Below are 12,204 nucleotides of genomic sequence, written 5' to 3' on the forward strand. Positions count from 1 at the left end.
AGACGTAACGAACACATTGCTACCAGACTACAAAAAATATCTTTATTATCCTGTACCTAGCATTCGGCCCTTTCCACCACACTTACAACACTTAAACTGGCATAACACGGTGTAAAGATGCCATAGCCAAATATTAAATGACACTCACCAACATTAATGAGCACAAAGCAGGAGAACTGGAGCAAACTAAGCTGACAAGGGCATCAACCAGGGTTTGCTGTGTGGAATGTCTCCATTTATCACAAATTAAAGACACATTCACAATGGCTTTTTATGTTTAAAACCCTTTACATGTATATTTTAGACTTCATGTTGCAGAAGGTTATTTGGCCTTCAGTCAAAAATAATGTCTAAAATATGTGACAACATCTGTACTCTGTGATAGGTACAGAATTCATGTCTTTATTAGGTCATGAATATTCAATCATCCTGGAGGTCTGACACACATTTAAATATTGCACTGATTTGTCATACAAAAACTCATCCAGAAATGTTTGCGCTGAACTCGCCAGAGTGGTCGACACTGAAAAAGACTTAAAACAACTGTTAAGCATCTTCCAAATGGATGAGGATTTCAAAGGAGGACTCCTCCGTCTCCTTCAAGCTTCGTCTGAAGAGCTGGGAGTGCTGCCATGACGTCTCCTCCTCTCCACCACTGAGCGCCGCTACAACCATGAACTCTGAGGAGCCGGAGAGACTCTGGAACGACTGCATCTTCCCGTCTGCGGGGGTTCAAACACAGGAGAGGAAATCATTAGGAGGGATCGCGTCGCACATTGTATTCAATCAGAATATCTATTACATATCCATACCTCCGGAGAACTCTGTGGTACTCTGGCCCGCCTGCAAGTGCCAGCAGACTTTCCCAGAGTGGAAGGTCTGACTACTGGCCATGATCGAGACCGACTTTATCCTCATTCCCGCCGGAGAAAAGTCAAACTTCCAGCTAATTTTCCCCACAGAGGAGCCTTCTGTTCGAGTGATGTACACCTGAAGAAAGAAATACAATCTGGTCACGTTCAAAATAACATCAAAACAAAAGCATCATCATCAGAGTGCTTGTTTTGGTGCTGGTGGGTCGACTGGTCTGTGACAAACAGAAGGTGCCTTCTCTAAACATAACCCCCCTCTCTTGTCTCGGTGTGGTTCTCACACGCTCTGATTAAATCAAACAATGACTACAACTTCTTTGAAAATGCAAATGTCACCTATTAGCATTCTAATGGGTCAAACAGGGCAAGCATCATTAAAGACTCCACCCCCAACACAGGCTTTTCACACCTCTGTCCTTTGGCTGAAGAGGGAGTGAAATGCAGGACATCCAGGCTGAGGGACGGCTTTTATCTTCAGGCTATCAGACAGTTTCACATATCTAATCCACTGTCCCCTCCCACCCGAACCCACCGCACCATACAGGAAGCTTCACTTAGCATGTCCATGATAGCATTACGCTAGTACTAAATACAGCCTCAAAGAGCAGCTAGTTTAGCTGGACTCTTCTCTTAATCTTGTTTTAATTTGTTGATCACAAATACCCAAACTTTATGGGAGCAAAATTATACATTTTTTCTAAAGTAGCCTTTTCTGAGTGATAGCTTACCCTTGTGTTTAAGTTAAACATCGCTGAACCTGTTTTCTGTGCCGTTTAGAACTAAATGAGAGTTATATAACATTCCCTCTATTATTGTACATTTACCAAAGATGCATGATGAAGGTCTTCTTATACAGTACTTTGTTGAGTGTTTCCATTTTAAGTTTTCACTCCCCAAAAGCATTAAGAATGTGTCCTATCCTGAGCCATAGAATACTAAAACCCATGGGTTTGTTAGTCAGACGATAATAAACGTACCATCTGCCAGTCATCTTCCACCTTCCTGAACACCGACTCCTTCCTCCACACACACTGATCCCAGCTCTGAACGACCTCAGAGTTGTTGGACACTCGACAGTACTGGTCTTTGGTGGCACTGTAGCGCACATGCAGCAACCGGTCGCTCTTCTCTTTCTCAGTAGGAGTGAACACATAACCTGTAGCCTGAGAAAACACACACACACAGCAATAAAGATCATGTTGCTGATGAGAAAAGGCTGATTGAAATACATATAAAGACATGAATTATTAGATACATAATGCTGAGTGGAGTAAGCTCAATTATAACACCATGTATAACAAACTGTACCTGTGTGGAGGTCCCTGCATCAGCCTTTCTGGTCTCCCCCCGTGCTATCCTCCAGGCCAGAGAGCCAGAGTTGCGTCCGCCCAGCTCTCCTTGTTTTGGTTTTTTGGGGGAAATAAACTCCACCAGCTCGACAAGCAGCCTCTCTGTCAGCTCCTTCTTCCTGTCTGGACTGAAGGTCTGCTGCCTCTTCGGTAACAGAGCAGATGGAAAGTGCTTTACTTACTTATCAGACTCAACGCGACAGTCAGTCTTACAAGTGGAGTTTAAAAGGGTCAAGCTTTACCGAGACATTAAGTCCAGTAATGGTGTGCAGCAGCCAGGCCTCCTGAACTCTGGTCCTTCTCGACAGAACCTCTGGATGTTTGCAGGAATACCTCCACGTCACATCAACCACCTGCATCACAAACACATGCAGAAGTATGAACGGTCTGATCCCGCTGGAAGAGTGTTCAGGCCTAAACTACAGTAAACAGTGCACAGCTCTTAGCTTACTGGCCCAAAGGGAATGTTAAGCATTACAGGTGAAAATAAACTACCACATAAAATAAAATAAATAATATCAAATGACAACGTTTTCATTCACACCGAGCATCAGAACAGCCGCAGTGTTTTATGTCCAGACTCAAAACAATCCATAAAAGAAAACACCATCATACAGGAATTCTGTAATTACCATCTGCATGACATATAATCATAAAAAAAAAAAATTGTTGGCAATTTTTTAAACTAACCCCCAGAAATAAGACCAAAATCTAAAGTGAAAATAAAACTGGATTGACACCGCTTTAGATTTTAACGACTGATTAGTACTAACAGTTGTAGTAGAAGCAGTGATAATATGCATTTGTCTGACCTGGTCCTTGGAGAAAGCCAGAACGTAGGCCAGTTTCTTCCCCCAGCCAACCTCGTACAGGAGAGGATTATCACAGCCATTCTCACACGAGTCACAGTGCAGCCAGCGACGCTGAGAGACCGAGTAGATCTCTGTCCACACATGGTCTGAAACATCACGGAGAACCAAACTCATGTCAATGAGCCTCTCATACTACATTTTGTGATGTAGTAAAAATGTGACGACATGTTCCTAATATATGAAACTCAAGTGTGCAATACAATTAGTATTAAATATCTTAAATGTGTACTATTTCAATGGTAAAATAATTGGTTTCAGTGTTTCACCGAATCTATTCTTGAAGGCAGAGTTAGCTCATTCTAGACCTTGTGAACAGGTCAACTATTGGTTTCCATTTAGCTTGTAAACTGGCTATTTCCATTATTGATGAATCAGTTGATTACTTTTCGAGCAACAGTTCAACCTAAAGATATCCAGTTCACTATCACTAAAGACCAAGGAAAATCGTACCCGTGCTGTCCCAGATATATCTGGCCTCAAGGCCAAGGGCTCTGCAGCACAGAGTGAAACAGTTAGCCCACTCCCCACAGCGCCCCCTCCTGGTTTCAAGAAGCTTCTCAGGGTTGTTGTACCTGGTATTAACAACAGAGAGAAAACAAGCAATCAAAGCGTTCATTATTCTCCATATGTTTTGTGGTCAAGTTCATTCATAGTCTTTATAACTGTTTGCAGGAAAAATGTTCCATACCATTTAAAAAACAAAATAAAAGCAGTAAAAACCTGCCTACCTCTTTTTGCAACTTAATCCTAATTTGAATATTACCTCAAAAGCTGATCTTAAATTCCTTTATGAGAGTAGTAAGAACTAACCACACACAGACCTGGGGAATCTGGTGGAGAGCTGGCAGCTCTGACAGTAGTGGTTCTCCACTCGCTGGGCTCCCCAGCGGATGTCATCGGGGGTGGGACTGAGGGCCGTGGTGTTCTGGGTCTGACCTTTGCATTGGCTGCAGGGCAGGCAGTCCACCCAGGAGAAGAAGTCCTGTTTGAACCATCTGAGCAACTCCAGCACCAGGAAGTCTTCCATTCCAAGTTTACATTCTGCACAGAGGAAAGCAAATCAGAGGGTCCCTTTGAATCACTGTTTAATACGTACATTACAATCCATATATACAACTGATTATTTTGAGTGACTAAGGGGACTTCACCTGGATCCGCCTCTTTCGCCTCCTTCAGCTTGTGTTCAGCAGCAGAGGAGAGCTGCTGGTGAGGGATGTGGCTCCTGGCTTTCTGCTGCAGCTCAAGGTTTTCATAAAGCATCACGTGTTGGAAGTTTGACTGGAGGGTCAGAAAAAAGCTCATACTGTTCTCCTGACAAGACAAAAAAACATCCAGATTACACAACTGCAACAACCTACACCCAAATATCCTAAAATAATAAAACAGTATTAATATTAAAGAGTGGCAACACATTAAGAAGTTACGTTGAAGTTCCCTAATTTAAAACCCTAAATCTTGTTTATTTAATGATAATCACTGTAACCACCGATGAGCATATTTGAAGCGGAAATACCAATTTCAACATAAAAAATGGAGAATATTCCAACCACGTTAATGAAGAGCATATTATTTTGCAGTGTCTTCAGGCTCCCTGTGACTCTGCTACAGTAATATTACAGCGTAACACTTCAGATATGTTCAATCACAGTTCCTGCCATTTAAACCGGGGAAGAGCACATCTTTACCAAGGATGAAGGCTGCGATGGAGGTGGTATAACTGGCTGGCTGGAGGCAGCAGCGGAGCTCTCTGGTGCTGAGGATGAGGGTGAGACTGAGGCGGAGGCCAAGGGTGCGACAGTCTGAGCAGTAGGTTGGACAGGCTGTCCTCCACGCTGTCTCTGATCCCTCTCTGCTGCTATAGAGTCCCTGATGAGCTTCAGCTGTTCCACGGATGCAGAATTGGGAAGCACCAGGTGTGTTTCAGCCTGAAAAGGAGGTGCAAGAGGTCATACGATTTACTCACAGTTGGGCAAATGAGAGACGAACAACTAGACCAATGAAGCAAGTGGTACAACGTCTTTAACTCATTACAGCAGCCACCTGGCAGTTACTTAATTAATTACCTCCTCAAATCCCATCTCAAAAAGGCATTCCACCGCACCTTTGATGGGCAACAGCTTGGTGAAGAATGTGGGGTTGCCTATGCGGATTGACCTGTACTTTTCCTCATTGGGATACCTGTTGGAAGATGACATAATATGAGGAAGTACAGCTGTTCTCGAGGCCTTTCAGAAAATATAGTTTGTTCCTCTCAGGCAGAAAGACACATATATACAAACCAATGAGGTATGTGTTCATGAATGAGGAATATACACACAAATCATGAAATTGGTCTCACTAGATTCACTTGTGTTGTTTATTGTACAAGTAACGTTACAGCTAAGTTAGCTCTACCGGCCGTTGACACTATATTAACAAACCTTACTTCATTTGTAATGCACAGAAAGCCAACACACCGCTGTTGTATTGCCTTGCTAAATTCACAAACCTTACCTTAAAATGTTATCCGCGTATGTGAGTAACAACTTCGCAACGTCTAGAAAGACTTCGTTTGGATTTTCACCTAGTGTCGTCACTGCTGGTGACAAAGCCATACTGGTATTTCCTGAACAAACTAAAAAGTCCTTTCCCTTTAGAGTATCAGGGCTAGCCTTAAAGCTAAAGTAGCAATTTTGGCTAGTAGATGTTTCGGGTCCTGTTTTTAGCTGACCCATCAGCGCCTGAATACGTGTTTGAAGCTTTAAATAATGTAGATAACGTTTATTTTATTTGACCATGAATTGTGTTTCATGACATATAATCATCTGTTTCCGTCTCTGTTGGTTTGATTATATTTTAAAATGTGATATTTACGTGTTAAACAAATCCGGCATTCAAAATTGCTACCTAAGAATCGCTACGGAGTGATTCAAAGATAGATTTTCTCGCTTTACGAATGCAATAAGAATTGACAGCTAACTTTGAAGCGGTGCTCGGCCGGGTAAGTAACACACTTAAGTCCAGTTGCGTCTGTAAGCACGTTTAAACTTTGATTTTGTACATTTATTCTTCTGTTATTAAGAGGGGGATTCACCAAAGCTGCAAGCAAGCTGTGTGAAACTTGACAGATACAGCAGCATGTCTGCTCTATCACTATCCTGTTGGACTAAACTCCAGCTGAGGCCACATAACATAAGGGCACTTCTTCAAAAGACCGTCTGTGTTTGTCCAAACCAAGACCCCAGACGCTGCAGCTCTGGAAAGCACAAGAGGAGGGTTGTCATAACTGGCATAGGGTTAGTGTGTCCTCTGGGCACAGGGACTGCCCTCACCTGGGGCCGCCTCATTAAAGGTCAGAGTGGGATTGTTGCCCTTCACTCAGAGGAGTACAGATCTGTTCCCTGTCGAGTGGCGGCACTGGTGCCCAGAGGAAATGACCAAGGAGAGTTTAAGGATGAGATGTTTGCCTCTCGTGGGGAGATCAGCAGCATGTCTCCCGCCACTGTGATGGCCCTCGGAGCTGCTCGGTTGGCCCTGGAGGACTCAGGATGGCACCCCAAAACCCCAGAGGAACAAGTCAACACTGGGGTGGCGGTTGGCATGGGCATGGTGTCATTGGATGAAATCGCTCGCACCGCCGTCGCCTTCCAAGAAAAGGGCTACAAAAAAGTCAGTCCCTTCTTCGTGCCTCGCATCCTTGTCAACATGGCTGCCGGACACATAAGTATCAGACACAAACTGAAGGGTCCCAACCATGCAGTGTCCACAGCGTGCGCCACAGGTGCACATGCCATAGGTGATGCCGCCAGGTTCATTGCCCACGGGGATGCAGATGCAATGGTCACAGGGGGAACAGAGTCCTGTGTGGGGCCTCTGTCAGTAGCCGGCTTTGCCAGGGCACACGCCCTCGCCACCAAATGGAACGACGACCCCACGCAGGCGTCAAGGCCCTTTCACCCAGAGCGAGAGGGCTTTGTGATGGGCGAAGGAGCGGCGGTGCTCCTCCTGGAGGAGCTGGACCACGCGGTGAAGAGAGGAGCCAGGATCTACGCAGAGATCCTGGGTTATGGACTCTCTGGCGATGCCAGCCACATCACTGCACCCACTGCAGATGGAGATGGAGCGTTCAGGTGACTCTTTTTAGTTTACTTTGTTTGTTCAAGCACGCAAGAGACAACCTTTTGTGCTTGCATTTAATATTCTCAAATATTTTATGCCACAAAACTAGTGTCACTTATGTGGTTCGCAGCCTGGGGATCGGGGTCATTGATAACGCAAAGGGTCACACAAGATGATTAACAGAATAGGAATGCAGTCATGCATGTGTACTTTTTTCACTTTTTCCTCCAATACTTGTTGCTTTGCTGCTGCTTTTCTTTTGTCATTTAAGTTTTTGTTCATTATGTGTAACATTGTACAAATGTGTTTTGTATTGGACACCGTACAATTTCAAGGAGGGAAAAAGACAGGAAAAAACACCACAGTGGACAGTTATTAAAATAAACAACCCTGGCAATCAAACATAGTACCCCAAGAGATGTTGCACTCCAACACCAGATTTGGCTAGTTATACATGGGGCATTATTATAAAACCACATTTTCAAAAGCAGTAGTCTGTATGTGGGCTTTTCCAATTACGTAAAATAAACCTGGCTGTAACAATAAATCCTGTTCAGTTGGGTGGTATTTCGTTTTGGTTTGTCACTACAAGAGATGCCTTTCACATTACACATAGTCATTTCATTCGTAGTTTCAACTTTGTCCACTGTCTTTACAGATGCATGTCTGCAGCCCTCAGAGACGCCGGCGTCTCACCGGCAGACGTGACGTACGTGAACGCTCACGCCACGTCGACGCCTTTGGGCGATGCGGCCGAAAACGCCGCCATCAAGAGGCTCTTCCAGCAAAGAGTTGACAACCTGGCCGTCTCCTCCACCAAGGGAGCCACCGGACACCTGCTCGGGGCCGCGGGGGCCCTGGAGGCGGCGTTCACCGCTTTGGCCTGCTACCACGGAGTCCTGCCCCCGACCCTCAACCTGGACCGGACCGAGCCGGAGTTCGACCTGAACTACGTCCCCCGCACTGCGCAGCCATGGCGTGTTCAGGGCCGGCGGGTCGCCCTCACAAACTCATTTGGATTTGGCGGCACCAACGCCTCACTGTGTCTCACCAGCATCTGATGACACAAGTCTTTATTGTGTATTCTTTACAACTGGTAGAGTTTCACTGATGGGATATCTTTCTGTAGAATTGATAAGAACTACTAGTTGTTTGTGTGTTCTTATGAACTGATTTAAGGAAAATGTCAATGACATTTAAATGTTTCATGAAAATGTTCAAATTTAAAAATGTGAGTAAACTGTGTTATGGATCTGGCTCGTGTGTTTCTCTGCTCCACAATATTATTGTCAATATTTGCAGGCTTGTGACTGGAAGGATCAATCTGGGTGTGGAAAGTAACCAATCCACCCTTGTTTCTCACTCATTACCACTACCGAGGTGCCGTGGAGCAAGGCTCCAATGAAGCCGCTCAGTGGCCAACGGATTTACAGATTAAGGTGTGGATTATACATTATTAAAGGAATAGTTAAAAATGCTCGGTATAATTTCCTAAATCCACAGGTTACACTTCCTCTGTCTGACCAACTGCCTAAACATATTTAATTTACAATTATATAAAGCAAAGCAGAAAATCTTGAACTTTTCTTTCATTACTTTTATAATTATTTGATTTTCAAAATAGAAATAGTTGCTTATTTATTTTCTGGTCAGCGATTCCAATAATTGTTTTATAACCACACAAGCAAAAAAGGTTGAGAACCACTTGTTTAATATCTTCAACTATATGTTGTATTTTATAAAATATATATATATTTTTTTTAATGTAGAATCTTAATCTGAAAAGTAACTAGTAACAGTAGCTGTCAAAGAAATGTAGTGGAGTCAAAAGTACATTATTTCCCAGTGGAGTTGAAGCCTATAAAAAAAGTACCTCAAAATTGCCCTTAGGTTCTGTACTTTAGTAAATGTACTCTTCCACTTCCTACAAGTATGACCCATTCCCGATACCTTTGTTAAATGAGTGTTTCACCATTGGACCTGGAATATAGACTGAGCTCAACAGTCTATATTCTGAAACAGACGTTCTCTGTATTCCAGCAGGTGGCGTTGGTTCACAGCGAGTCATGCGTGTTGCTTTCATGCACATTTCCAAAGCATTTAGCGTTTTAGACATTCAGCAGACACTTTAGTGCAACAGAAAGATAAACACCACATTTACAAGCAGCACAAACTGACTTGAGGTCTTCCTCTGAGATCCCTTAGAGCTTTTCCAAGTGCTCTGAAGAGACGCAGCAAGAGAGACTCAGAAAGCTTTTAGATCCATTAGATTGAGAGGAAATCATCCAATTTAAGAGGTTGATATGAATAATCATATTAGGAAGATAATATATGATAATTGCCTCTTGTTAGCTTCCTATATCCAAGCTGTGTTTTCTTTAAACAGGAAACCAGACGCCTCAAATCTTGGACAATTTATTGCAATTAGGAAATAAGTGGTGCTATAGGTGTGTGCAGCCGACTTTAATAACATCCTAATGGAGGCCAATCTAACAGTAGTGCCTTTTGTGATCACGTATGAAGGCACTTTCAAAACCAAGACCTCTGACTCTGTGTTGTTGTCCTTTGGATTCGGCCTTTTATTTTAATTTTGCGATTCACAACTTGTGAAAACAGCAAGGGATGACACGAGCAGAGGGTAAAAGAGGTTAAATAGTACCATTATATCAGGGTTGAATGAAAGAAATCCCCGAAGGGAAAAGGACAGGTTTCCAGGTTAACACTAACATCGTTAGTGTCTGGCATCCTATAGGTGAAACATACTGTATAATGTCTATGAAGGGACAAAGAGTGGCCATTATTGAGACTATATGTGTGTTTACATTTTCCATGACGATTTCGGGCGCTGTGAGAGTGATTTAAGTCATAAAATTAAAGACAAATCTCACATTTTATGTATTTAATTTAATTATTTTGAACATGTAACAAGTAAAAACTAAAATAACAAATAAAAAGAACGTTAAACATGTAGCAAACTCTTAATATACAAATTATAATAAAGAATATAGAAAACAACGTAAATATATATTACATGTGCAAAATGCTCCTACTTCCTCAAGCAATTAACTTACTATTTATTTCACAATTCATAAACAATTATCCCAGTTCTATTATGCATATACCCAAATATGTTCATCCTACCAACCCTTCCTCATCCCTAAACCACTGAGAGTAGGAGAGAAAATGGTTTTAGGATATTGTTTTTGAAGAGGCCGTGGCCATTTCAAGTATTTCTGTGAGATCACATTGGCAAAGACACACAAAATCACTACAAAAAGGGGAAAAACAACCTCAAAGAGTCACAAAACGACAACAAAGACACACTACACTACAACAAAAACAGGCTAAACACCTTTTAAGTCTGTGGCTTGCTCCTAGGAGAGGTGATGGGGTCTTTTGCATGTCTGTGCAAAGGGGCTCATTGTCTCATAATCCACCCATGATTCTGTTAGTTGATATTACTTATTCCCAAACTCCCAAAGTTATAAATAAGTTATAATTAATCAAAGTACCGCAAACTTGATGGTGGTGCTTCAAGAAACATTGGATTCATCCTCTGGGTACCATGAATGTCCGCAGCCAAAGCCTTGGAACAAGCCTAACAGTTGAACAGATAGCCAGTCATGGAAACAAAGGTGTTTTGAGCCTGTAAAATATTTGACTTGTTACATTAAAAGGTCAAAGGGTTACCAAATCATCATGATTCATCTTCTGGGGACCATGAATATCCATCCGAATGTTGTGGTAATAAGGACAGTAGTGGAAATATCCTGATTTGGACCAAATGGACTGATCCACAAACCAACTAACTAAAACCAACATCTTAAGATCCTGCAGCCAGGGGATGAAATAAACATAGATGTTGCATGGATTTATTTTAATCATGCTCCTTATATATTAAATATACCTTCAATTTGCTCACACTGTCTCTCTGTTTTGATGCCTATATAAGTAGTGCATGAAGTTTCACACTGAAACCTTCGCCTCCTGATCTGTCTGTGGCAAGCTTGGATATTTTTCTCTACATTTCACTTGATGAGTAATTGTACTGTCCCGACTGAATTTAGTAGCATGATGTAAAGCCGGACCCAGATGATGAATCACTGTACTGGGGAATGTCGTTCCAGACCCATTTTTAGAGATTACGTTGTATTAGCTCCTCTGGATGTCACATCCAGCTAATGAATAAATCAATTATTCATCCATTTTTTAATTTGAAATAATCTGACATAGATGAATGAGTTGCAACAAAGCTTCTTTTTTTTTTGTTCGCGTAAGAAAGGAAAGCCCGGCATCTTCATGGGGAATATTTTGGCCTCGGGTCTCGTACATCACTCTCTGTCCAGCTCTGGTTTCTTACCCTGATGCACTGTGCGTGAGTCGGTGTTATTCAGCAGTTTGTGACTCTGCATCATTGCAGCGAGAGCTAACATGCTCCATTGATTCGTTACATTATGGAATAAATTATAACCACTGTACCGTTACATGCACGAGGTTTTCAACCTTTAAATAATAGTGAATGGACATTTATGGCAAAAAAAATATTACAGCATGACACGCACAGACTGGAGGACGATGATTTTGCAGCAGCACTGCATCATGATGATGATGATGATGCATGTTTCCTCCCCTGCCCTGCGTACTCTGAGAGAGCTAAGTGTACCCATTCCACTAAACTCCATATCAATAGTGCCGAAGCTGGGCAGGAACTATTGATTCCTGTTGCCGTAATGATGACTTTCTTTCGTTCATGTTATTCCTTCTTCTTCTTCTCTTCTTTTTTTACATCCCTGCCTCCTAATTAAGGAGACATCCAAGCTGAATTATGATCGCCATGGCAACAGAGTCAGCATGCATTCCCTTTGATATCACCCTGTCCCACATGGAGCACAGTTTATCACCAGGTTCTAAAATTAGACCTCTCTCTCTCTGTCTCTCTTTCTCTGTGTCTCTCTCTGTGTCTCTGTCTCTGTCTCTGTCTCTGTGTCTCTGTGTCTCTGTGTCTCTCTCTCT

At 42.6% G+C, this 12,204-nt stretch overlaps 2 protein-coding genes across 2 annotated transcripts; one reads left to right on the forward strand and one right to left on the reverse strand.

Moving 5' to 3' along the window:
* Nucleotides 1-28: 28 nt before the first annotated feature.
* Nucleotides 29-5,753, reverse strand: ngly1 (N-glycanase 1). Its single transcript, XM_076112857.1, has 12 exons — nt 5,587-5,753; nt 5,157-5,271; nt 4,779-5,018; nt 4,242-4,404; nt 3,915-4,134; nt 3,544-3,665; nt 3,034-3,179; nt 2,464-2,574; nt 2,181-2,366; nt 1,850-2,035; nt 813-990; nt 29-722 (listed from the first exon to the last, which is right to left on the reverse strand). Exons 1-12 carry the CDS (start codon nt 5,685-5,687, stop codon nt 547-549), a joined length of 1,944 nt encoding a protein of 647 aa, XP_075968972.1. The 5' UTR covers nt 5,688-5,753; the 3' UTR covers nt 29-546.
* A 226-nt stretch (nt 5,754-5,979) lies between these two features.
* Nucleotides 5,980-8,448, forward strand: oxsm (3-oxoacyl-ACP synthase, mitochondrial). Its single transcript, XM_076112854.1, has 3 exons — nt 5,980-6,073; nt 6,155-7,202; nt 7,850-8,448. Exons 2-3 carry the CDS (start codon nt 6,211-6,213, stop codon nt 8,250-8,252), a joined length of 1,395 nt encoding a protein of 464 aa, XP_075968969.1. The 5' UTR covers nt 5,980-6,073; nt 6,155-6,210; the 3' UTR covers nt 8,253-8,448.
* The last annotated feature ends 3,756 nt before the right edge of the window (nt 8,449-12,204 follow it).

This window comes from Anarhichas minor, unplaced genomic scaffold, assembly GCF_050575085.1.
Source record: "Anarhichas minor isolate MPS153535 unplaced genomic scaffold, ASM5057508v1 ptg000051l, whole genome shotgun sequence".
In the NCBI taxonomy this organism is placed as follows: Eukaryota; Metazoa; Chordata; class Actinopteri; order Perciformes; family Anarhichadidae; genus Anarhichas; species Anarhichas minor.

Excerpts from the sequence above, each read along its gene's own strand:
- ngly1 (XM_076112857.1), bottom strand. The coding sequence starts at position 5,687 with ATGGCTTTGTCACCAGCAGTGACGACACTAGGTGAAAATCCAAACGAA. Across the intron at positions 4,405-4,778 it reads CATCGCAGCCTTCATCCTTG|GAGAACAGTATGAGCTTTTT; the intron begins GTAAAGATGTGC and ends TTGTCTTGTCAG. Across the intron at positions 723-812 it reads TACCACAGAGTTCTCCGGAG|ACGGGAAGATGCAGTCGTTC; the intron begins GTATGGATATGT and ends GAACCCCCGCAG.
- oxsm (XM_076112854.1), top strand. The coding sequence starts at position 6,211 with ATGTCTGCTCTATCACTATCCTGTTGGACTAAACTCCAGCTGAGGCCA. Across the intron at positions 7,203-7,849 it reads GATGGAGATGGAGCGTTCAG|ATGCATGTCTGCAGCCCTCA; the intron begins GTGACTCTTTTT and ends CTGTCTTTACAG.